This window comes from Falco biarmicus, chromosome 9 (assembly GCF_023638135.1).
Source record: "Falco biarmicus isolate bFalBia1 chromosome 9, bFalBia1.pri, whole genome shotgun sequence".
NCBI lineage: Eukaryota > Metazoa > Chordata > Aves > Falconiformes > Falconidae > Falco > Falco biarmicus.
In genome coordinates, this window is record NC_079296.1 from 9,204,120 (window position 1) to 9,227,127 (window position 23,008).

Here is a 23,008-nt window from a genome sequence, read left to right on the forward strand (position 1 = left end):
CCTTTTTTGGTCATTGCATTTGGTGGGTATTTTCTCATATTTAAGCACCAAAAGTATAGATGGAGCATTTGAAAAGGAAGGATCAAGACATCTTGCAGGCTGCTGAAGCCCCGCCAAGGAGCAGAGCAACTGGGATGGGGGGGTACACCACAACAGCAGAGCCCAACCCGGGACACCAGATCCTCCTTAATACTGGGAAAAAGGAAAAGGGGAACAACTTCCTTCGCTTTAGCCCCCTGCCAAAACCATCCCATTTTGGTTGGAAACCAATTCGAAATGCAAGTCTTCTGGCTATCACTTTGGGGTCAGAGAACAGAGGAACGCAAAGTTGACTGAATCCCAAACTTTTATCATTACTGATGCTGTTTTTCTGCCACAGGAGCTCACAGCTGCAGATTATCCCTCCTCCAACAAGCCTTTCTCAGTCACTTCTGACCCTCACAAATCTGTGTGTACAGTCCTCTTTTCCCCACGATCACATAAAAGCACATTCATCAGCTTTCACCCACCTTAACAACTAACCCCCCCTGCTTTATCACTGAACTATCCACTTATCATCTCCTACTTCCCCAAATTTCAAGTCATATGCAAGCTTTATCAGGCATGATTTGTTGTTTTCAACCCTGTCAATGATGACTGACTGCAATTAAGCAAGAGCCTGGCTTCCCAAGTCCTCCCTGGCAGAGCAATACTCACAGAACACGATGTTGAGGTTTCAGACAAGACTTTTTAACTATTTTTTAAGCACCACAGCAACTTCCTCTCTCTCAAGGTTTTCAGGCCAAGTGTTGTGTCACATCAAGCTAAGTGCCTGTGAGGATGTCTGCTCTGGTTGTGCTCCATCTGTACTCTTTATCTCTCCTTCATTAATAATTACTTTTTAAGTACTTTACTAAACAAATTTGTGGTAGCTGCTCACTCGGTTGCGTAGGTTTGATGTCACCCCCTGGCCAACCCTTTTGCCCTTTTCCCCATCACCAAGCTATCTGCCTAAGTGCCCTCTAGATTTGGCAGGACAAAAAAAGCTCCTTTCGAACTCTTCTGATGACATGTTCAGAACAGCTGACTTCAGAATTACCCAGGTGTACAATATCTGCCATGTCACAGCATGTCCCTGAGCCTTACAGTCCCCCATACCATCAGTAAATTGCTTTTCCAGCACTCAGATTTGCTGCGTGGAGGCAGTAACCTCGGTTCTCCCTGCTCTTTCCCTTTGGGAAAAGAAACACACAATGACACATCCCTAAGGGCATTAAATTAGCAAGGCTCACTCCTGGCAGGGACACAGAACACTGGGAAATTAACTCTCCTAAGGAGCAAGCCACAACATCCCCAGTGAAACCTGGAGTTAAACACATTTACACAAGCTACAGTATTGCCTGTGGTCCAGTTTAAAGAACATTTCTCCAAAGCATACTCTTGCCAGCAGCCAGGACACAGCTTGAGGATGCAAATAGGAGCAGTGCCCATGTGGGACCCTATGGGTGCAGGGACATGTCCACATAGGGCCAGGGTACAGGGTGATGGTGGGGCAAGGGGAGGACAGTGTAATTTCTCTGACACTTGGCCAAAGGATCTCCCACGAAGAGTTAGGATGCTCATCTCCAAAGCAAATCAAGATCAAGCATAGATTTGCAGCATTAATTTGCTTGGGTAGTTAAGTGTGCCCATCACAGCAGGCCAGGAATTTGCTACTGGAAAGATTTTCTGTTGAAGCAGTTTCCCAAGAAAAACTCCGGTGCCTGCAGATGAAAACTTCTAGCGAAACAGATCAATTTTGCAGTGCTTTTCAAATTAAAAACTTACCGAGCTATTTGATCTAAAGTCAATTTGGTCTGAATATGTTGGGTTGGAATCAAAACCTTCTAACAATGCAATAAAACACTGGTCTGCAGTTTCCTATCAGTAGGATATTTCCGGAGCAGGGAAGGGTGTGAATACAGCCCTGGACCACAATCACATCTCTGGACTGGCTCCCTGCGAGGCCATCGATTCCCACCACGCAGCAATTGTTTTCTTCTGACAGGTTTTACACATGTCATCACAGGAGTTGTATGACGCTGCAGGGAATGGCATGTGAGCAGGGGAGAAACAGGGCCAAACACCCACACTCCAAATTCTCTAGGGTGCAGAAATGTGAGCCCACACTGAATCAGCCCAAAGCTTTCACAGGCAGGGTCTGTTCAACTGACTTTAAATTGTTTCATTTGGATCTAAAACACTGAAATGAAACATATACTAGACGGGGTTTGCATGCATTGGTAGTACTTTTTCACATACCAGCTGGCAAACAGAAAAATTAGACAAGCTTCCAGATACACATAGTACTCCTCAGGTGCAAAGGTACCACCTTCACTTCCAAAATCTTGGCTTGCTTATGAGTTGGGACTATCACAGGTACCCCACGGCCACCACAAGAGCGAAACCACCAAGAATGGACAGATGAGTGAATAACCTTCCTCTGTTTCTGCACTCTTTCCAACACCAACCTCTACTCAGCCCTGCCCTTCCAGGAGGCCACATGCCCCCCCAGGACTGGGGCCACCTGCACTCAGGACCTCCAAGCACTGCAATCCACATGCCAAAGAGCCTGTAAAATAAACACTCTTCTGCTGTAACCTACACCGGGCTATAAAGATTACTGTTTGCTATCTGACTGTAAATAACCAGAATGCACAGGACTTAAACCATGTGGAGTGATTTATTCACACGTGATTACACAGGATGACTAGCAGTAGCTTTTTTATGACACTCCCGTTTCCCTGAAGGTTGGAATTTTCTGTCTTGTTTAAAAGAAATTAAGCAACTCACAGACATCGAAGCACACTTGTGTTATGGATCACGCCAGATGCAAATGCAAAAATGTGACCTTATGGGTTAGAACATTACTCACAAAACCTTCTAATGAGAAGGAGCAGGAGATGGCAGCTCAAGGCCTTGGTTAAGAGCTTTTCTTGCAGTGAACGCAAACTCAGTCTGGCCCCGTGGGCTCCCTTTCAACTCACAGCAACAGTAAATGCATTACTGTTCATTGCAGATGATTTGTGGGTAAGAAACACCAGTATGAGAGCTTCCACCAGCCTCCCAGGCCTCGTCACGGCAGCACAACGGGGACGTGTCTGCCCATATCACGGTGACAGAAGAGCTCCGATAATGACGACCACCAGACCCCCCAGACCCATCACCTGCACCCCAGAGAGGACCAGCCGGCAGAGCTGAGCCAGCAAAAGGCTCCCAGCAGGGTAAAGTGCTGCTGGCCAGCCCAGGGATGGAGCACCGGCTGCAAACAGCAGGACAGGAGCACGTCAGGGTGGGGAGAGACCTCTCAGAGTGACTGAGACAAAAAAGCCATGTCCACACAAACATCCTTCCCTTATGCAGACTTACACAAAGCCTTCTAGCTGCCACAAGAAGTCACAGGGGTGGGCAGTGGGACAGACACATCTGCCAGCAGGACCCTGCACGAGGCACTGCTGCACCACATCACTGCGACCCCGGGGGTGTCACACTGTGCCAGCACCAGCACTCTGCCAGGGATACCCTCCTGAGCATCGCCCCAACTCCCGGCAGCCTGAGCGCAGCCCCAAGCAGGGCCACCCCCTCGTGGGAAGCTGTCCTTGCAAAGGGAAACCGTCTTGTTCCCACAGTTGGGAAGGAGGCTGAGCCTTGCACTAGGGCAAAAGGAGGTCACACAGCTGGGAGCGTGGCACCCAGGGCCGCCAAGGCTTAAAACCTCCTGGTGACACCCCAGCAACCCTGTAACTAAAGTTTTGCTCCTGAAAAGTGAATGCAAAGAAGAAAAGAGAGATGACCTGAAGGTGACTCTTCTTAGCTTCCCTGCAGGAAGAGGATGCTTAGATGCTCCCAGGCTGGTTCCCACAATGGCATCCCATCATTTAAGAAGAGCCAGTCTCCACCCACCTAAGGTCCACCTCCACTGAGGACAGTCCATTGAGCCACACAACCCCTGGCACTGCAGAAGTGAGAGGCTGCTGTTCTTATGCTTTAACCACGAGCCTGGTCGCCCACTCCATGTGGCTCTCAGGACTGCAGATCACTGTTTCCCAGAAGAGCAGCCGTGGGGAAGTCAGGAGGACACCATCCTGCCCTGGCTCACTGCTGACTCACAGGCACGTCCCCCTCTCTGTGCCTCAGCTTCCACTTTTGCACAAAAACTGCCCATTGCTGGAGAGTCTGATGAGATTTACTGCTGGAAGTGCACGGTCCCCTTAACCTTGATGCCAGCTTCTATCTGTTTCTACCTGTGCTATGTACTCACAGCGCACACAAAAAGCCACCTTCTCCCTTTCCTTACACAAAGGCCCAGCCAAACCAGGCAGCTGGAGAATCGCCTCCTCACAGGCAGACCTCACATCAGCCTGATCTCCCCGGCTCGGCGCAGACCACTAGCCTCAAAGCAACCCCGTGGGGTCTGGGAGGGAAGAAGTGGCACTGGGGACACCCTGCCCGGCAGGGTGCTGCCTTTGAGTCAGGGGCTGCCCCCACGTCACCTGAAAGTGTGGGCTGGCACAGTGCAGGGTGAAGCAGCCACTCCTGGGGTACAAGCATGTGGCAGTCCTGCCGGTCACCGATGGTTGGGAAGCTCCCACTCCCCTTGTAACCTGCTCCAAAATGCCCCAGTGAAACAGGAGGAACAAGACAAGGTTTGCAGAATTCCATGAGCCTGGCCATGCCAGACCTGCTGTCCTCTGTGGGGGAGCGTGCATGTAGGAAAGCAATTGTTTCACATTTTCTATTCAACTCCTACACTCCAACCAGAATGGATGTCACAGATCCCCATCACCACAGCTGTTAGAGCCGTTTAAGACCCTCAGAAGAAAGCTAAGCACTTCATTACATCTTGACAAAGACAAGCCTTCACCTCTCAAGATGTCTTGAAACACAGCCAGCACTCACTTCTACTAGTCACTTCTACTTATGGCCCAAAGCTTCTAAATTAAATGTCAGGCTCTGAATGCATTTTTCCAAATGCTTGAGAAAACGCCAGAGTGCCTCATCCCGCTGCTGTTGGGATGTCGCTGATGAACACCCATCGCAACCTTTCTGAGTCATGGCACAGGATTAGCTGGGTAGGGCACAAGCACTGAGCAAGCCCCTGAGGAAGAAATAGAGGAGACAAGGAAGGAACAAGAGGGAAACGGGAGAGAGAACTTGTCAGCCTGTGGTTATGCAGCAAGTCATGCTTTGGCCCAAATCCCAGCCACTCAAGGTGAACAACCTTCTTTCTGAACATTTTCATCCAACTTTCACAATAGCTTATTATTTCATGGTGCTGCTGAGCAATGTTTGCCTTTCTCCTCTGCGCCCTGGGGATCTTTCCCAGATCCAGATTTCCACCTCTGAAAATACAAGGCCTTGAAACCAGGAACACAGTAAAGTCACTTGAAAAGGAAAAAAAAGCCGCAGCATTCAATGATTAGTTAGGTCCAGTCACCGTGAACCAATTTCGCAGTCTCCTCGGCTGCTTCACGACACAACTGTAATTGTGCCAATATCTGAGTGATTCCAAGTAATTCCAAAAGATTTTAAATGCTCTGTTTAGAACATCTAGCTCTGTACCAGCCACACACATTTTCAGAGCTATGCTTATGTGTTTTTTAGATTGAGCTTCCTTCTTTTATTTGAGGGCTTCAAACCTGGGTGCTTGAAGACAAGAAAAGCAAGTTGCCTAAAAAATAAAGACAAAACAGTTGGCAAGGAAACCTGCCCCAGGGCAAAAAGAGTCCCAAGGTAAAACACAAGTGAAATGCCCTGAGGAAGATCCACCTGCTGCACACAGGGGGAAGGGAAAAAGCAAACCTGTCTCAGTGTCGCCCAGCCTCCCTGTTCACAGATCCTTTTTAGTAGCTTCTTACTAATATATTCTAGCTAGGGCTGTTATGTTTCCTTTCCAGAGCTCTGGCAAATTAATTAAAAAGGAAGTTAAAAACAGCCCATTCAGTGCTCCTTGCCCCAGCAGAAAGAATCAGAGCTGTTAGTACGTGTTCAGCCCCCACTAGAAAGTTAATTTGGAAAACAGCACCACTCACCTCTGCAAGGTAAAGGATGCAGAATTTCCGATCTTCTGAACCTACAAAGAAGAAAAAACAGGATCAAAATTAAGCTACAATTGCATTTCTGCAAGCAGAGCCACTGGCAGAGGAATTGGCTAAGAGACAGCGTTTAATGAATATTTATTGTTCTCATCCTACAGTACCAGGCTGTGATCTGGGAGTGATGTATGCTGCATCTGCAGGGGCCATGCGCTGGGCAGGCTGCATCGCATGGTATCTTGCATGGAATCACCAGATTATCATGGATTCTCCTTTGGGTTTTCCCTTTCGGAAAAAGGTTTGTTTCATTCAAAGGCCACATGCTAGCTCTTCTGCTCAACCTGCTGTGGCACATGCAGTCCAAACCCTTCCTGGGGGCTGCAGAGGCCCCGCAGTGCCCACACTGCCATCCTGGACACCGGGGTTGGGTCTCTCCCATCTCACCTCTGTGGACACTTTGCTCCCAGGGCGACTAACCAGAGCAGCTCCTGTTCCTACAGCCTTGCTCATTCCCAGCTTCTCGACCCAAGCCTTTGGCAAGGCTGGTGGTAGCTCTGGCTAGCGCTGTCTGTCCCAGCCTCCATTAGTGCCAGCGGTTGAGGTCAGTGCCTCTCCAAGGATTTGGAGACGAATCCCAGGTCAATGCTTCAACACGAGGCAGGAGGAAGAGCTCATCCTGCTCCATCAGGCTGAGGGCAAACTCCCCAAGCTCCCACCAGCATGGCATTGCCCAGGAAACCTGCCCAAGGGACTTCCACAGCTTTGAGAAAGGAGATGGTGCTGGAGGCAATGCAATGACCAACGTTGCAATCCCCATCTTGCTAAACCATGGAGCAGTCTCATCTTGCTGCCAGCTATCCTGCTGCAGCTCCACCAGGCTGGTTTCCGTAGGCCTAGCCTTCCCCATACCCAACAAAAAGGCATTCCTGAACATGTGCCCTGGCCTTTGATCCCTGCTGGTAAGACACGAGTGTCTGCAGCCCCAAGGGAAGCCAGCTCCTGGCATACATCAGCCTCACGGGAGGACATGAAACTCTCACAGGGCAGGGCCACCTCAACCCTGAAGCAGGACATCCCACCTCCCGGAGCCAGCTCGCTCCTTCACACCAGCATGCCCTGCACCAGCTTTGCCCGTGGTAGCATGCAGCACCACCGGGTTGCAGCTTTCATAACCCTTTTAATGATGTTATCTCTGCCATGAGATCAGATCCATAGTCCGGGCACTGCCGCAGATCCTATTCAAGCAGTGTCAGCACAAGCTCTGCTTCATTTCAACAGCCTGAGCTGCGCTAACGATGGGAACAGACACTGTACGGTGGTGGAAACACCCTGTTCCCCAGAGGAAAGCAATTCTTCTGCCGCAAGCAGCAGCTCAAATGTCAAGCTAAGAGCTGTGACCCACCAAGGGACTCAGATGCCTCTTGAGTCACTCCATGAGCTATGCGAAACCCATGAAGAAGTGAATGGCCTGGAGACATTTCCTGGATGCCTCTTCCAGCTGCCCTTTGGGGGATTGCAGGGCTGCCTCCTCTGCCAGCTTCACTTTTAATGCACGTCGCAAGATATGGGCTGGAACATCACTACCGGGCCACCAGAACACCATGCCACAGCAGCTGTGGAGCCCAGCACCACGAGGAGCACTGCTGCCGACCTCTCGGATGACTGGCTGCCCAGTCCAGCAGCTGGGCTTGAGCCAGTGGCGATCTCCAGCGAGGCACAAGGGGAGGCAGGAGAGTGATGGTAGAGCCAGGACGAGCAGACCCAAGTGGAGATTTCAGCACAAACCAAGTTTGCCAGGATTTCTTCCACTGGGGCTTCTTCCAGTCTCCAGAGGATCAGGCTGGAGCACTGCAGGCTGCTGTGCCCAGGAGCCACAAGCCACACAAGGTGCTCTGTTCATCTCCTGCACTGTGGATCACAGAGGCCATGAAGAGACAAGGAGAGAAGCACAACCTCACACCGAGGAGGCAGCAGCCAGCCGTCTGGGCTAACCTGCAGCTCCGTTCCCCACGTGGTGCTACATTTGCACCTTTTTGGACAGCAGAACGGCACATACTCTCAGCCAAATTCAGTGAAATGCTAAAAGGAACTAAGGAGGAGAACAAAAAATTCGCTTGAAGATATTTTAGTTTCTTCCTGATGTGTGGTGACGGGGACTGGCTTGGCTTTCACAGTAACTTGAGCTGTGAACTGTCCCTGCCCCAGGGCTGGGCTGCTGTGTGTGCACAGCACAGACAAGAGGAGGGTGTGAGTTTTGTGGGGACATGCCCCCCTCTCCAGCTAAGCCTCGTCCCACACATCCATGTTGATGCACGGGGCAGGCTCTTACACAGCTCCCAGCACAGCAGCAGCATTCAGTGCCCCCCTGGCTCTGCCCACTGCCCTGCGCAACCCAAGGAAAACACCCACTGCTTGCAGGATTTGGGCGGCGTGTGCCAGGCATTGGGTCAAAAAGGTGGGAAAAAAGGGAAGCTGGTCGTGCTCCTTTCCACAGCCGTCTTTGCACGGTCCAGGGGACCATGGCAATGCCCACAGCAGGGGCTGGTACCCTGTTCCCCAGCCTCTCGCATCTGCTCAGCAGGGCCAGGACTGTGTTCAGCACCCAAAGAGGAGCTCGCAGGGCAGGGTGCTGTGGGCCCCTGGGGGCGTGGGGAGAGACGAAGGCTGTTGTTTACATCCAAACCTGGCTGCTGAGAGGGGACAAGCCTGTCAGCCCATGGTGCATGTCCCCAGGCAGGTGTGGCTGGGTGCAAGCCCTTGGTGCTTCACAGCATTCTTGGAGCAGCAGGGAGCATCTGTGGCAGGGCAGGAGGCCCATAAATCACACTCTTGGCCTCTGGCTATCTCAGAGCTGTTTGCTCCAAGATATGGCGGGTAGAGATGTCACGGACAGCAAAGCAGCACATGGAAAGTCCTTGTTGGCAGGATCCCAGCTGGGGATGGGGCTCACAGCCTGGGTGTCCTCATTCCAGCTGCAAAACAGGAGCACTCTTCTTTGTCCCAACGCTGAGTGCACCCACCCAGGGGGTCCAGGATCCCAGTGAGGCAGTGACCTTCGTGTGGAAATTCCCACAGTATCTAGTGAGGAAGCCAGTCCTGTCGCACTGGAAACATTGGCTGGTGTGGTGCTCATCAGCCATGCTCAGCTTCTAAAGCAGGAAGACAAAGCATTGTAAAGCAGATTATACTGATTTGGTTTCGCACAGTGCAGCAAGCAGCAGAAACAGGAAACATCACAATGGTCTTCAGTGTACCGGAGATGTCTCAATTGTTATACTCAGCAATACGCCTGTTCCTATTAATGTGCCATTCAGTTATTTAGGAGACCAACAGAAAATCCCTGCCAAAAGGGACTGACATCTTTTTTGCTTGTTCCACCCGCCTTTGAAGCAGCCCTGCCCAAACCAGGAGGGTGAGCTGCCTGAAAACAGACTGAGCTGGATTCCCCACGCCTGGGGGGCGGTTCAGCACTGCAGGGAGAAACATCCCCTTTGCAGAGGCTTGTTAAGCTCTTCCAGATGTGATCCAGCCAAGTTATTGTGGCAACGAGGAAATAAGTGGTAGAAAACTGCTCACGAAATCCAACTGCTGTGCCCGAGGTTAGAAGGTGCATTCCTGTGCCGAGCTGCAAATTGACCTTCATGCTCAGAGCCAGGACCAGCGCCGGGGAAGCTGTTTTCTTCAAGGAGGTGAACATGAGCAGGGTTACTAGACAGCCTCTGAGAGCAGCCAGGAGTGGCACGCGCGCGCACTCCAGGAGCAGACGCTGACCAACAAGCACTTCAACAAGGAACAATTTCTTTTGTCCGTTTCTTAGAAATAAGCAGCGCTGAGAACAAACTCAACAAACCCCAGGGAAGCTTCAATGGCTTTTCTAAATGGCTCATGGCATGGTGCCCCATGTCCCTCACTGTGTTTCTGCCCCCACCAAATAGGTCAGTGAATTAATCTGGGACCAGACTCATGGTTGCAAATGGGAAATAACAACTGACAGGCAGCCTATGGTGTCTAGTACAGCATTGCAGACCCCCAGCACTGAAGCTCACTACAACATGGTGCACATGAAGAGACACAGGTCATCCACAGAGCTCACAGCTCAGCTGGGGAAAGTCATGGGAAGTGACAAAATTGATCTAGAAACTCATCCCTTCGGAGATGCAGCCCAGATCTAGATTAATGCCTTTTAGTCAGGGCCATGGGGCTGCATAAAGACATCAAGTCATATAGTTACAGAGTAATTTGGGTTGGAAGGGGCTGCTCTCATGGCCTCTGGAGTCCAAGGCCCTGCTGAAAGCGCTCAGATCAGGGTGCTCAGGGCTGTTGAGTCTGAACATCTCCAGGGATGGAGATCCCACAGCCTCTCTGGGCAACTTAATATTTGACCAACCTCACCCTAGAAAAGTTTTTCCTTATATGTAATTACAGTTTCCCGTACCAGGTCCCAGGCCGGTGACACCTGCTGCCTGGGCTTGAGTTGGAGCCAGGCCACCAGCCCCACGCTGATGCAGTCGGACAACCGTACACAAAACAAGACCATAAAAGTGACTGCACCAAAGAAGAAACAAGGTGGGACTGGGCCCAGGGCCAAGAAGTGGCTCTACCATAGCAAATAGGATGTGGTAGAGCAATTTGCTTGTTCCTCTTTTGACCCTGAGTAGCTAAAGGCCATCTTTTGTACAGCCCCAGCATTTCAACTTCAAATAACTGATTTCAAGTCCCCCCCTGCCCTAGAAGCCCTCTCTGAGCCCTCAGCTGGATGTGAGAGCCCAGCCAAGGTGAAGAGCATACGGGCATGGTCCACAGCCTCCTACCAAAGCCAGGATTTGCTCTTTCCTCACCAGTGGGGCATGCACAGGGGAGGAATGGTAATGCAGGGGAAAACTGTGGGCAGCTGAAAGGAGAAGTCACAAAGTAAAGGTCAGTGGGGCTTAGCCATACTCCCTTGGAGACAACCTCTGAACTCTGTTGAGGCACCATGGGGGAAACCTCAAGACTTCACTTCCCTTTCTCAGCCTCGGCAAGCCCCTGCTGTAGGCAGTGTAACACCAGCAAGGGGAACAGCACAGGACAGCAAGACCCTGGGGAATGCCAGCCCAAAATACCCAAGAGATGCACCCAAAATGCCCTGGAAAGTCTACCTGAGTGCCCCTGAGGTGTCCCAGGAGAGAGAGCTCCCAGGGACTGGGTTAATGCAGGGATGGGAAGGGTGATGCTGGCCCTGCAGCCCAAGGAAGGATGATCTGGCAGCACCAGTTGGATGGTACTGTCACATATTGGAAGCAATGGGGATAGTGGGGTGCTATCCTGCTGCTGGCCAGAAATCTTTATAGCTAGCAGCCCAGAAAATGCCCCAAATGTCTCCAGGTGCTGCTGCAGACACTCACCCTCCTGCAGCTCGACACTCTGCAGGTAAAGAGGGTTCCTCAGCACGTTGCAGCGCCCAGGCTCGTCCTCCTTGGTGAAGAGCAGCAGGTCGGAGTAGACAAAGAGGGTCACCTGGAAGCACAAGAGCAGCAAAGAAGAAACTATAAGGAATTAATCTCTTGGCACCAAGACAGCGTCCTGGAAAAGTCCTCCACCCTGGGGAGACACACCAGTCATGACAGGCAGTCCAGGCACTCCTTCCCAAAGGGGCTGCTTGCTGCTACACCCCTTGGGGTGCTCCCAGCAAGTTTTGGATGAAGCTCCCCCCTATTGGCAGCCGCCTACCAAGGCTTGTGGAGTCCCACAACGAGAGGGATAAACCTGCCCAACAGTTTAACACCACACAAACACACCCTCTCTGCTCTCTCATGTCACTTCCCATTTACATAAGTTATAAATCAGAGGAGCAGGAGGAGGGAATAAGTTGCCGACTAATCCCAGCACACTGTAGAAGCTGCAACCCAAAAAGCAAATGCGATATCCCTGAACACACTCATGAAGGAGCTTCTCACTCTCCTCAGTGCTCCCTTTGAGAAAAATAACAGTTTGGCTTTCACAGCAGAACCCGTGAGAGCAGTTGCAGGGAACAAACTTGACACCTTAAAACCACGCTGACGGGTGGAAAGCAAACACTGAAACAAGTGTCTGCCCAACTCTGTGCCTGGGCAGTGACCCAAGTATCCTAGAAGCTGGGAGCTACTCCAGAGCAGTGGTAAGTGCTCACAACTCAAAAGATATATTTTGTGCTGCTTCTGTCTCTTGCCTGAAGTCTCTACTTCAATCAGTACAGATTAGTGTGTGAGCTTCTCCACTGCACTGGAGATCCTGGACCCAGATGCCTACCAGGGCTGAGCAGCTTGGTGCAATCACTATGCCAGAAGCCAAGTTTTGAGCCTGTCCTGCTCTCCAGCAGAAGCTGGGGGCATGCAGCAAAGCACAGAAGATGCTAGGAAACAGCTGCAATACGCCAGTGGGCATACTGGATGCCACACCTTCTGCAGACTGCCAAACCATGCACTGCTTTCAGCACAGGATGCAGCATGTGGGCACATGGCTGCTTTTAACCCTCCTTGGGATGCTCCCAAAAACCTCCCACAGCTAAAGGAAAGCTGCTTTGCAACACTGAGCAACAGCAACAAAGGTTTTGTGGTCTTTTAGGAACCTTTTGCAAAAGCACAAATCAACCCAGCATTCCAGGGGCTTATTAGGAGCTAGCACTGCTGCCACCACCAAGTCACCCTTTGAAAGGTGACTTTGCTCTGGACAGGGACTGAGTCACTGTTTACAGGGACACTGCCAGTACAGTTTGTCTCCATGCCCAGCAGCTGATGGACACATGTCAGGAGGATGCCAAGCTGGGTAACAGTTTAATCGCATCGTGGCGAGTCCCACATCAGCGCAGCAGCATCTGGCTTTAAAACCAAAATCAAGCCCTTGCCACAAGATTTCTCCTTCCTGTGCAAATTCGTTTTTGTGGGATTCTTAATAAGCACAAAGCTAGTGGCATAGCTTTAATGGACAATGAAACTAGGGAGTGTCTGGTTTTCTCTGTATTATTTGGAAAATCCCTTCCTCTGCTCTCAACACACTGTTGGCTTAGTACCCACGTTCACCCTCTTCATTACTTCTGACCTTATTATTAATACAAGGAATAACGAAGTACAAACTGCACTATAAACTTTACCCCATGTCCCTCTTGGGCCAAAAGGTAACTTTTCTGGGATGGCACCAGATATGTCCCAAGTCCCTTAGCCTCAAAGAAGATGAGGGATTTTGAGAATAGTAACTCAAAGTCAAGGAGATAAAAGCATGATCAGCAAGCAGTCATGCTGGAAATAGAAGATAAAAAATTAAGACCTACTACACACAGAAGTTTAAAGGGTGGAAGAAAGATTAGAAGGATCAGCAGGAAACAAAATATACCACACCTCAAACCCAAGCAGATTTAAATAAAGAATCATGGACACAGAAATATACAAGAAGTATTTACAGGTAACATTGTGCTTCTATGGGAAGATGGGACTGACTGAATTGAGGATGTAGAGAAGGTAAAAGCGCAGCAGTGTGGGTTATGTAGGAGCGTCTCCATTAGATGCTGCTTCCAGGAAGACAGTTGATTTTAGAGCAGCTCCACACAAAACGGTTTATAGAGGCCCCTCTGCTCCTCCAAGTTGCTGGGGGAAGAAATGAAGGTGTCCCTTCCACCCGCACAACCAGAGCCTGCCACAAGCGCTCCAGCAGACCCTGCTTGCAGAGGTGGGAGTGGGACTGGCTCTGTGAAGCAGAGCACCTACCCCACCTGCAGAGCTGAGCACGGGAAATTCAAATCATGGATGACCCTAAGGCAGCAGCCAGCAGGTATAAGAGGGGAGAGCCGTAGTGAATAATCTGGAGCTCTGCCTAAGGTTGCCATCACACCGCCAACAAGCTGTAACATGTCTCTAACAGCGCTTTGCAAACAGATCTGGTATCTACCATGAAAAATCACAGGGCTCATAAAAGCGAAAGAGCAAACAAAAAAGAAACACAGTGCTTGAATTCATCCAGGCAAGACACAGAATCCACCAGAGCTGCTTCTCAGAGAGTCAAAGCATATTGTATATTTCCCAGAACTAATTTCCTACCCCAAAATCAGAAATCAAACAACTGACACAATGAAAGGACTCCTCTGAAAACAGAGATAGGCACACCTCTGGTATTACTAGAGTAACCAAGGCCACATGGCAGTGGTCACACAGACCTTTTAGGAGGATGTGAATAGATTTTATGGGGATGGGGGTGGGATGGGAAATGTTTGTAGAGGTTGACACCGATGTCTTGGACACTGTTCATCTGGGTGTGCTCTGCACCACGGCAAACAGCAAAGCCTCTTCTGCTGATAGATTGGACTGACTACAGACTATAACTGGCAAAGCATTGTTACAGGAGGAAGGGGCACGTTTACAGTGTTTCCTAAAAGAAAAGAAGAGAAAATGAAAGCCAGGAGGGGAGGTGGAAAGCACTGGTCCCCAAGATGAGAACAGGAGATCAACAGGACTGCTACAGAGCTCCACTGCAGGAAGGAGGAAATGATAACCACACCTTGTAAAGCAAAATATGGTAGCAAAAACATGAAAAGGTGCCCAGAAATTAAGCCTTGCAGACAAAGTACCTTCACATCCAAGCTTAAGAATAGTTAACTCTCTTCCTAACCCCATCCTCTTCTGCTCATCTACGCAGAGAGAGCCACCACCACTTCAGTTACGGCAGGGAGGAGTTTGCACATTGCAACTGCAGCAGTACATCAGCAGAGACACTGGCAAAATGGATCAGTGCGAACTCTGCCTGCTTGTCCCAGTGCTCGGCAGGAAAAGCCTGAGCTAGCAGATGTGTTCTGAGACACTGCCCTCTCTCTCTCTCTAAGCAATAGTCTTTTAGCCATGCCTAGCAAAACAGAGGAAGCTGAGGAAGCAGAGTGGAGCAGAGGCAGGTCTTTCAGGACAGAGCTTTCAGTTGCCAACGGAGAACATGGTGATGTTCACCTGTATGGCTGGCCAGACAACGCTGCCTGCAGATGACCAAAGGAATCCTGTAATCCTTGTCAGGGAGCTCTTAAGACAGGTATCCACCCCTAGGATCAAGCCACACACATTTTCTATTTACCAGTACTGGATTCTTCTCCAGAAGAACTGGGTGCCACCCCAGAAGAGAAACTGCAGTGATACCGGTATGAGGGTTGTATTTGCAGAGTTCACATGCCCCCATTCATTCAGTTGAGCTAAATGGATGAAGATTTCTTAATCTTCCTCATTTTTTTCAGATCTTGATTTATCCTTATAGCCCTCTTGTGAGACCATCAAAATTCTCAGCATCCTCTATGACACAGACGTCACCGTTGGACTCACCAAACCAAGAATGATGCAGCTCCCCACATACAAGGTGATAACACCCTGTCACTTCTACTCAGTGCTCCCCTGATCATATGCTTCAAAGTCATAGCTTTCTTGGCTACAGCTCTGCATGGGCAGTTACTCAGTTTTCACAGGGACCAGAGCAATAGGTGAACACGATTAAAAGTAATCCACTTGCCACAGCATCATACATTAGCATCTCAGTCATCTGAGCCCCAGACTAAACAGAGAAGCAGTCTAGGCTTTGCAGATGGGGTAGGTGCACATACACCGGCATGGAACTTCAGAGATGGGCATGAACTTCCCAGGACAGGGAAACTTTACCACCCTTCAGTGATACACTAAAGTCTTTGAGTCATTGCTTTGCATGCTGCAGCCCTAACTCTCTAAGCATGACCTGCTCCTTTGCTCCTGGATTTTTACTTCTACATGTATCCAGATTAAATGCATGCTCTTCGAGATCTCTCAGCAGTCTTTTAGCCCGCAATACATTTACCCTGTTTTACCACCTCATACATTCTTTTCTGCCAAGATTATTGGCAAGGAATTTATACACCCAGGAAGGAGTTTATAGGCTCAGCTAGACCTTGATGAAGATACACCACCACGCTGGCCAAAAGGCAATCCATGGTGAGGGCTTTAGCTGTCAACCTTGAACCTCACCTTGGCTTACCTGAATCAAAGGCTCTTCTACCATGAACATCAGGGGAGAACATGCACTGAAGACCTCAAGGGGTCACACATCTACCCTCAAACACTAGCATAAGCAGTGGCTACGCAGATGGGGAAATGGTGTAAAAAATGAGGATATTAAGAGGCAGCGATGAAGGGACAGAGTAAGTGGGACTGGTGTGGTGGAGGGAGGAGGTAAGTGCAGGTTTCTGGTATTCTCATGCAAATGAAAGTATCTAAAAAAGGCTGAAAACAATATCTTGAAACATATATGCCAGAGAGTAGGGTTTTGGTCAAGCCACTGTGTTGGCCAAACTCAGTCACCCACTGAAACAGGAGCTGGCAACCCTGTCCCAGGTCAGGAGTGCCAGGAACTTGCAGTGCAACACTTGGGATGAGAGAGAAAAGCCTCTTGCTCTGTAGAGAAAAGAGAATAAAACCTGGGCACCCCAGTCCAAGTCCTCCAGACTCCTGGCAGAGCTGGAGGGCTTTCAGAGTTCAAGCAAGGATCATCCTGATCTGCAGGCCCTGCTGGGATGGCAGAAAAAGAGAGAGGAGAAGGGAGTAAGCATAGCCCATGCTGTGAAGGTACCACAGGGCTTGGAAAGTTGCCTCCAGGTACATTAGAGACAGACTGACAAGGACAAAGCCCATGTTCAGCACCTTGTGCACAATCGCCTGATCACACTGGTTCCTCTGGCACTCCACAGGCTGGAGGGATTTCAGAAGACCATAAAAGTGGGAATTGCAACAAAGTCTAGACAGGATGTGATTAAGGCCTGAATAAGGATTGCCCCAGAGGTAAGGTCAGGGAAAGGACAGATCCTGGCAAGCCTCCAGGGAGATAGGTTGGCTCCTTCAGGAGATGCGAGAGAGTTTGCTCAGCGATCAGGATGCAGTGCCTGATGTGGAACCTGCCAAGGGGAAAGGATTCTGGGTTCTGAAGGAAAAAGAAAAGATGGGGGGGGGGGGGGGGGGAAGGAAACAGGACCTCCATCTTCAGCCCCTGCACATGGGCCCTCCTCTCTCAAGCCACTTAGCCAAAGCAGAATAACATGCAGAAGACAGTCCTGCAAACCACAGAGGCAGTGGTCCAGTTTGAGAAAGGCTGGGTGGGAAGAGCAGTGGGAAAGTGGAAAACCACATGGAAGAAAGGACTGATCAGAAACAAGACAGCCTCTGTTCAGGCAGCAGAGAAGGCTGGAGAGGGAGTGAGCTCAAGTCCAGCGAAAAGAGAAGTCGGAGCCCTTCTGTGCCAGGGGAAGCTCCATTGTGTCCAGGCCATTTTAGGTCTCGCTACCCTCAGAAGCTTAGGCTCTTTTATGTCACAGCCCACCAGGACCAAAGCAGACACCCTTGCTCCACTGGGGAAGGGCACTCTCTGGCTTTCCAGAGAGACCTGCATTGATTCCTTGAAGCTCTGCAAAGCCTGACGTGACCCTGTGACACACTACAGACATGAGAAAGCCCTTCCCCCGAGGCATGGCTGATGTCCCAGTGCCGTTACCTAAAAATGTCAGCTTCCAGCAATTTGGGGCTCAGCACCACACCTGGGTTCACACCAAGGGAAAGACTCCTGCCTTCAAAGCAGATACTGTCACGTGCTTGTTCCCATTCATTGCTTCTGTTTTTTCGCTATGCTTAGTCACAACCTTTTGCCTTGCCCCTCTGCCAGGCTTACACAGACATCACAGCCTCAAGGCACCATGGTTCTCAAACGCTGTCTCACATTCCTGGCCAGCGTACAGCATCCTGCCCTTTCCTGGCATCAGCTCCAACCATTCCAGCCTCACGCTCATCTGTAGGGCATCGTAAGCAAAAAAAAAAAAAAAAAAAAAAAAAAAAAAAAAGAGTCCTTTCCCTGAGACGTCCTCCTTCTGATCCTGTCCATGGCCGAGTCTCTGAAATGGCCAATATGGCCATTTGGAGACAGAGCAGCACACCTTCAAATGTGTGTGGAGGCGCTCCACCACCTAAACATGAACACCTCCCCATCCACGCTCATGCTCTACCCAGGCTGCAAATAGCATTAGTGATTCACCATTATCCCACATTTGGCTACTACTACAGACCTCTGAGTCTGACCTGAAAGCAAGCAACTCCAAACCACCCAGGAGAAGCATCCTGACTTCAAGCTGGCCACCATATTTCCAAGCCATCGACCACAGCTGTGCTACACAGCCATGTTTTTAACTCATTTTCATTCTTGCAGGTGCTTTGAAGACCCTGAGCAGCAAAGAACAGGAGGACAGACAGAGGAAGAGTTTTATTTACAAACCAGTGCCAAGTTTCCTAATTGATCATGCAATTTTTCATGTACTTTGGGGAAAAAAAAAAAAGTTATTCAAGTCAAAGCAAGGGATGAATTACACATTGAAAGCCAAAAAGGGAGAGTAGTCATTTAACACAATCTTGTACTGTTTTGCACAGGCCAGTGATATGACATGTCTCTGAGATTCTGCTGTCGACCAGCCAGAAGGTGTTACCCAGAAACCAAGATTAGTCAAGTAAAAATTCATTTATGACTCTATGAAGACGACACATTGTTCACTCCAACTAAATTCAAAACAAAATTCTTCTGTACAGCACGAGATTCTCTGAAAACGCCCCAAAAGAAACGGCAGTTCTCTCCAGCACTAGAAAGCACTGCACGAGCAGGCTCTCCCGCTGCCGTTTCCTCTGGCCCAGATTCCAGGGCTCTGCAGACTGTACAGTTGGATGCAAGTGAAGCCAGTTTGGATGTTGAAAGTCATCACATACAGGTTCAGCATGTAGCCAAAGCTTAGTTGTTTCCCCAGATTTTTAACAGCCTTCCAATAACATTGCAGAAAAGAAGCCGAAGTAAGAAAAAGGAGAGGCGTTTGGACATGTAACCTGTTTCAGGAACTCAATTTCTAAAAGCCCCTGTAACAAGTTCTCTGTCTAGTTCTCTAACCTGGCACAAAATATTCTTAAAGTCCCTCTTTCTGACTGTGCCGGTGGCCTCAGCTGCCGGGCTGTGACTGACGTTTGCCACGCAGTTTCTTCTTTGTGAGCGTGAAGACAAGAAAAAAAGATGATTTTTAGCAGAGAAGAACTCTGATATTTAGTTCATCCCATGATAAACTGACTACAAGTTTTTCCCAATATTGTATTACTATCAGTACTGCACAATAAAACATTTCCCTTCTAAATCTACTGTATAAGAGCACAGAAGAACACATTTAGAAAGTTCTGACAGCATGGGAAGAGCCTTACCTGTATAGTCCTGCTTCTGCTCTCATGAAGAAGCAGCTCCTCTGACAGAAGCAGTGTCCGGGCTGGGTTGCAAAGATCTAGCGGCTACATTTGAAGGCGGCGGGGGTGGGGGGGTGGGGGGAAGAAAAAAAAATAGAAAAAGAAAGAAACAGTCAAACCTTCCACTGGAAGTGTGGCTTGCCAGAATAACTTTCCGCCCACCAAACCCACTTTGTCTTCACTTCAAGCTGTAACTAATTTAGGGAGAAGCTACCCCACACTGAGCTCAAAAGGACAGAAAGTCCAGTTACACGATAAAAAGAAAGCCTTACACTTAACACCTACGTCAGACCCATCTATAAAAAGACAGCCAGCCACTTACCTCTTTGTACGTTAACTGTTCTGCACTGTGCAGGTTTATGGGCGCTTTTTAGCAGGAAACACAACCACAACAGTGGCACGTTAGGTTTTCACGTCCCTTAAGAATATTTGCTACCGAGTTTTAAACAGGACAGGTTCAGTTGTCCTGACTGCAGAACCAACCCTGCAAAACCAGCCCAGGATCTTCCCGAGCAGCATGGCTAGCAGGCACGCGAGGGGACCTCCACAGGGGCTTTGCAGTATGAGACAGCATAAAACATAAAAAGCCAGTTCCTGAAGTGGCAGAAACACCCCAGGCTTGATCTAAGACACAAGTTTTAGGAGTAAAGAGGCAGAGGTGCCAGTCATGTTCCTACCCAAAGGCAAACTGTGCACACAGCTGGGGCTGTGAACGCACTGGTGCCAACACGAACGGCCACCTGGGTGCTGTCAGGAAGGATGGAGGTGAGCATAAGCCTGCTCCCCAGCACCAGCCCAGCCCCACAGCTGTCTCCAGGCAGCCCACCGGCTCAGGCCGGGGTGACAGGTAACATGGATCATGGGTGTCAGCCCAAAGGAAAGCACCGGTCTGAGCTGACATGACAGGGCCATTGCTGGTAGCGGGGAGGCCAGATGGTTCCCCACAGTCTCAGAGATGAAGGTATCCATCAGTCATGTACTTAAACATACAGGATCAGATGAGGTTTTCTGGGGTTCTGACCACATGAAGGACAAAATGGAAGACACAAAGGTAGTTACAGCTACTACCGCCAAATCCAGAGCTAAGTTTTAAGAAAATGGTTTATGGAACTGGGGACTGAGAATGTCCTCTGTTAAGCCATTACTGCTCTGGAACCTTGCCCATGATTTCAGTGCTGGCCACCAGCTAAACTAAAAAAATCTTTGTTAGTATGCTATAATTAACAGCTCAAAGAACCCACAGGAAGAAACCATATTGGTCTTCAGTGACATAAAGTTGGTTGCTAAAGCCCAGAAGCTGGGTTACCTGACTCATGCAACTACCCGAGGACCAGATCTGAAAGTTGAGAAGGGAAAAAAACTCCAACAGAGAATCTCTTGGGCAGGGCACAATTCCCTTTGAGAAAGTACCCAACGCTCTGCTGAGTATAGCCAGCTCCAGAAGAAAGAGCTGAGGGTGACAGGGGATCCATGCATTCATGGTACATACTGCTGGAAAATACGGCATGACAGCCTGGACCCAACCTACAGCAGCAAGCTCTGATACAACCTGCTGTGCTGGGCGCTGGTTGCATCAGATCTGTAACACCTCGCTTCCAGCTGCGCTTACCTGCACAAAGACAGGGAACACCAGCACTTTGGGAGCCAGCGTCACATATGTGCCATAGCTGGAGTGTGGGATGTGTGGCCTCACTATGGTACAGTTCTGGTAGTTCCCGTAGCTCTTCATCGTCTGCACAGTCTTCATCAGCCTGGACTTTCTCCCAGACCCCATGTGTGATTTCCCTTTACATGCATTTCCTGGACCGACAGAGGAAGCAGAAGGAGACACAGAATCAGAAGAGAGCTCCTTTGGGACTGCCAGCTCGGTTCCTGCTCTCGCAGGCTGGAGGAGGGCACGTAAAGCCTAAGGGGAATAGCTGGAGCCAAGAGCAGCAGGGACATTCGTCACTCTGCTATCAAAGTTTCCCAGGGATTCACGAAATAACAACACTGACTTCATTTTTCCTAATGCAAAATGAGATGTCCCTTGACGTTTCTTTTCAAGAGCTACTTGCTTGCTGGACCAAGGACTTAACTGGATCACACCAGCAGCAAAAACCCACCTATACACATACAAACTAAAACCCAAGGAAGCCACAGCAAGCTCAGCTGCAGGCCAGCACATCTGTCTCTGGGTGCACACTGCCTTCTGCACAATTTATGAATACGGTACTTTGGAGGAAGAGATGTGGTACTGTTATATGCACCTCCCTATCCAGTACCGAAAGGATGAAATAAGAAATACAGAACAACCCCAAACATGACTTTAGAAGCATAGGAGTACCAAGGAGATTCCCACCATCAGGGAATACCTGCCTGCACCACTGAACCTTTCCCTTTCCAGGGAGGAGGAAACCATCTGTGACTAACTTAGGGTGGGGGAACACTGGAAAATTAAACCCTGGGACATTTTTATCCACACAGGCCCTCCTGCTCTAGCTTCTGGGCATGGGAGTTAGCAAAGGGCAGGAATTTCACACCAGGGGGTGCTGGGTGGTGGGTTAATCAGTTTCCAGAAGATACTTGGAGGTGTCAGAAAAAGGGACAGAAGTGATAAACACATTCATGCACATAGGATCAATCCATGCCTTTCCAAATCGCTCCCAGGGATGCAACAATTACTCAGATGCTGGGGTGTATTTATAAAGGATGACCTCATTCTGCATGAGGCTGGCACAACATCATCCACTGTTTTTCAGCATTACATTTTGGTGCTGGATAAAGTCTGAGCAGCCTGACTGGTTTTTCATTCTGTCCCTCTTCATTGCAGAAAGCTGTTATCCTCTTTCAAAGGAGGGATTACACAGAAGCTTTCCTTTGCAGCCTCCTACCTCAGCTGGTCAAGCAGAGCTATGACTTTTTCCAACAAGCCAACACCACCTACTCTGGCCAGTCTGCATCATCAGAGACATTAGGTGGTACGTCAAACCAATTGCAGAATCTCTCACATATTTGATAATCCTGTGATTAATTATTAACAGTTATCATTGTTCCCTGCTAGCTTCTGCGTGGGTGAGTCCTTCCTTCTCCTACGGGCAATTGCTGCTATATAGGATTTCTAAGTCCTTTCCCCCCAGCCTAGAGGAATGCCTTTGAATACATCCAGCAAGCTCCTATCAGCATTTTGTGTCACAAGCACAGGCATGGGACACAGAGTGCTCTGAAGATGCTTTGCCTGGACAGAAACCACCGTTTTCTCAGCACCAGCACAATGATGCTAGAGCATCGCAGTCTGCTGGGAGCTGGTGCCCATATGCACAACTGGCTGTGAGCAACTGGATGGTTTGGTGGGTGATCTGTTGGAGGCAGCAGTGCTAAGGATGGCTTTATGTGTCCTTCTCCCCACTCCCAGCACATGGAGCTGGGATGAGACCAACGCACAGGACCAGAACCAGAAAGGAGCTGCTGCCCAGCTGCCCACTGGGCTGCTCTGCTCTTAAGTGTGCTATTGGCAGCACGGCTGCTGAGGGGAGCAGCTGTGAAATATTTCCTATTACTGACATTAACCCATCAGGCCCAAGGGCCTTGGCATTCTTTGGTGACCCCCGTTTTGGTCATCCCTGATGTCCCCAGGCTCACAGTGCACATCTCTCCTGCCATACACAAACTCCTATCGCTGCAGCAGCAGGACCTACCGTGCTCGGGACAGAA

At 49.6% G+C, this 23,008-nt stretch overlaps 1 protein-coding gene across 1 annotated transcript in view; it reads right to left on the reverse strand.

Annotated features, from left to right (window-relative positions):
• Positions 1–23,008, reverse strand: part of RGS3 (regulator of G protein signaling 3) — a 69,838-nt gene that overhangs the window by 32,890 nt on the left and 13,940 nt on the right. Inside the window, 4 exon segments of the mRNA XM_056352299.1 lie at positions 6,051–6,091; positions 11,438–11,549; positions 19,277–19,360; positions 20,925–21,115. Coding sequence (XP_056208274.1) covers positions 6,051–6,091; positions 11,438–11,549; positions 19,277–19,360; positions 20,925–21,115 — 428 coding nt within the window.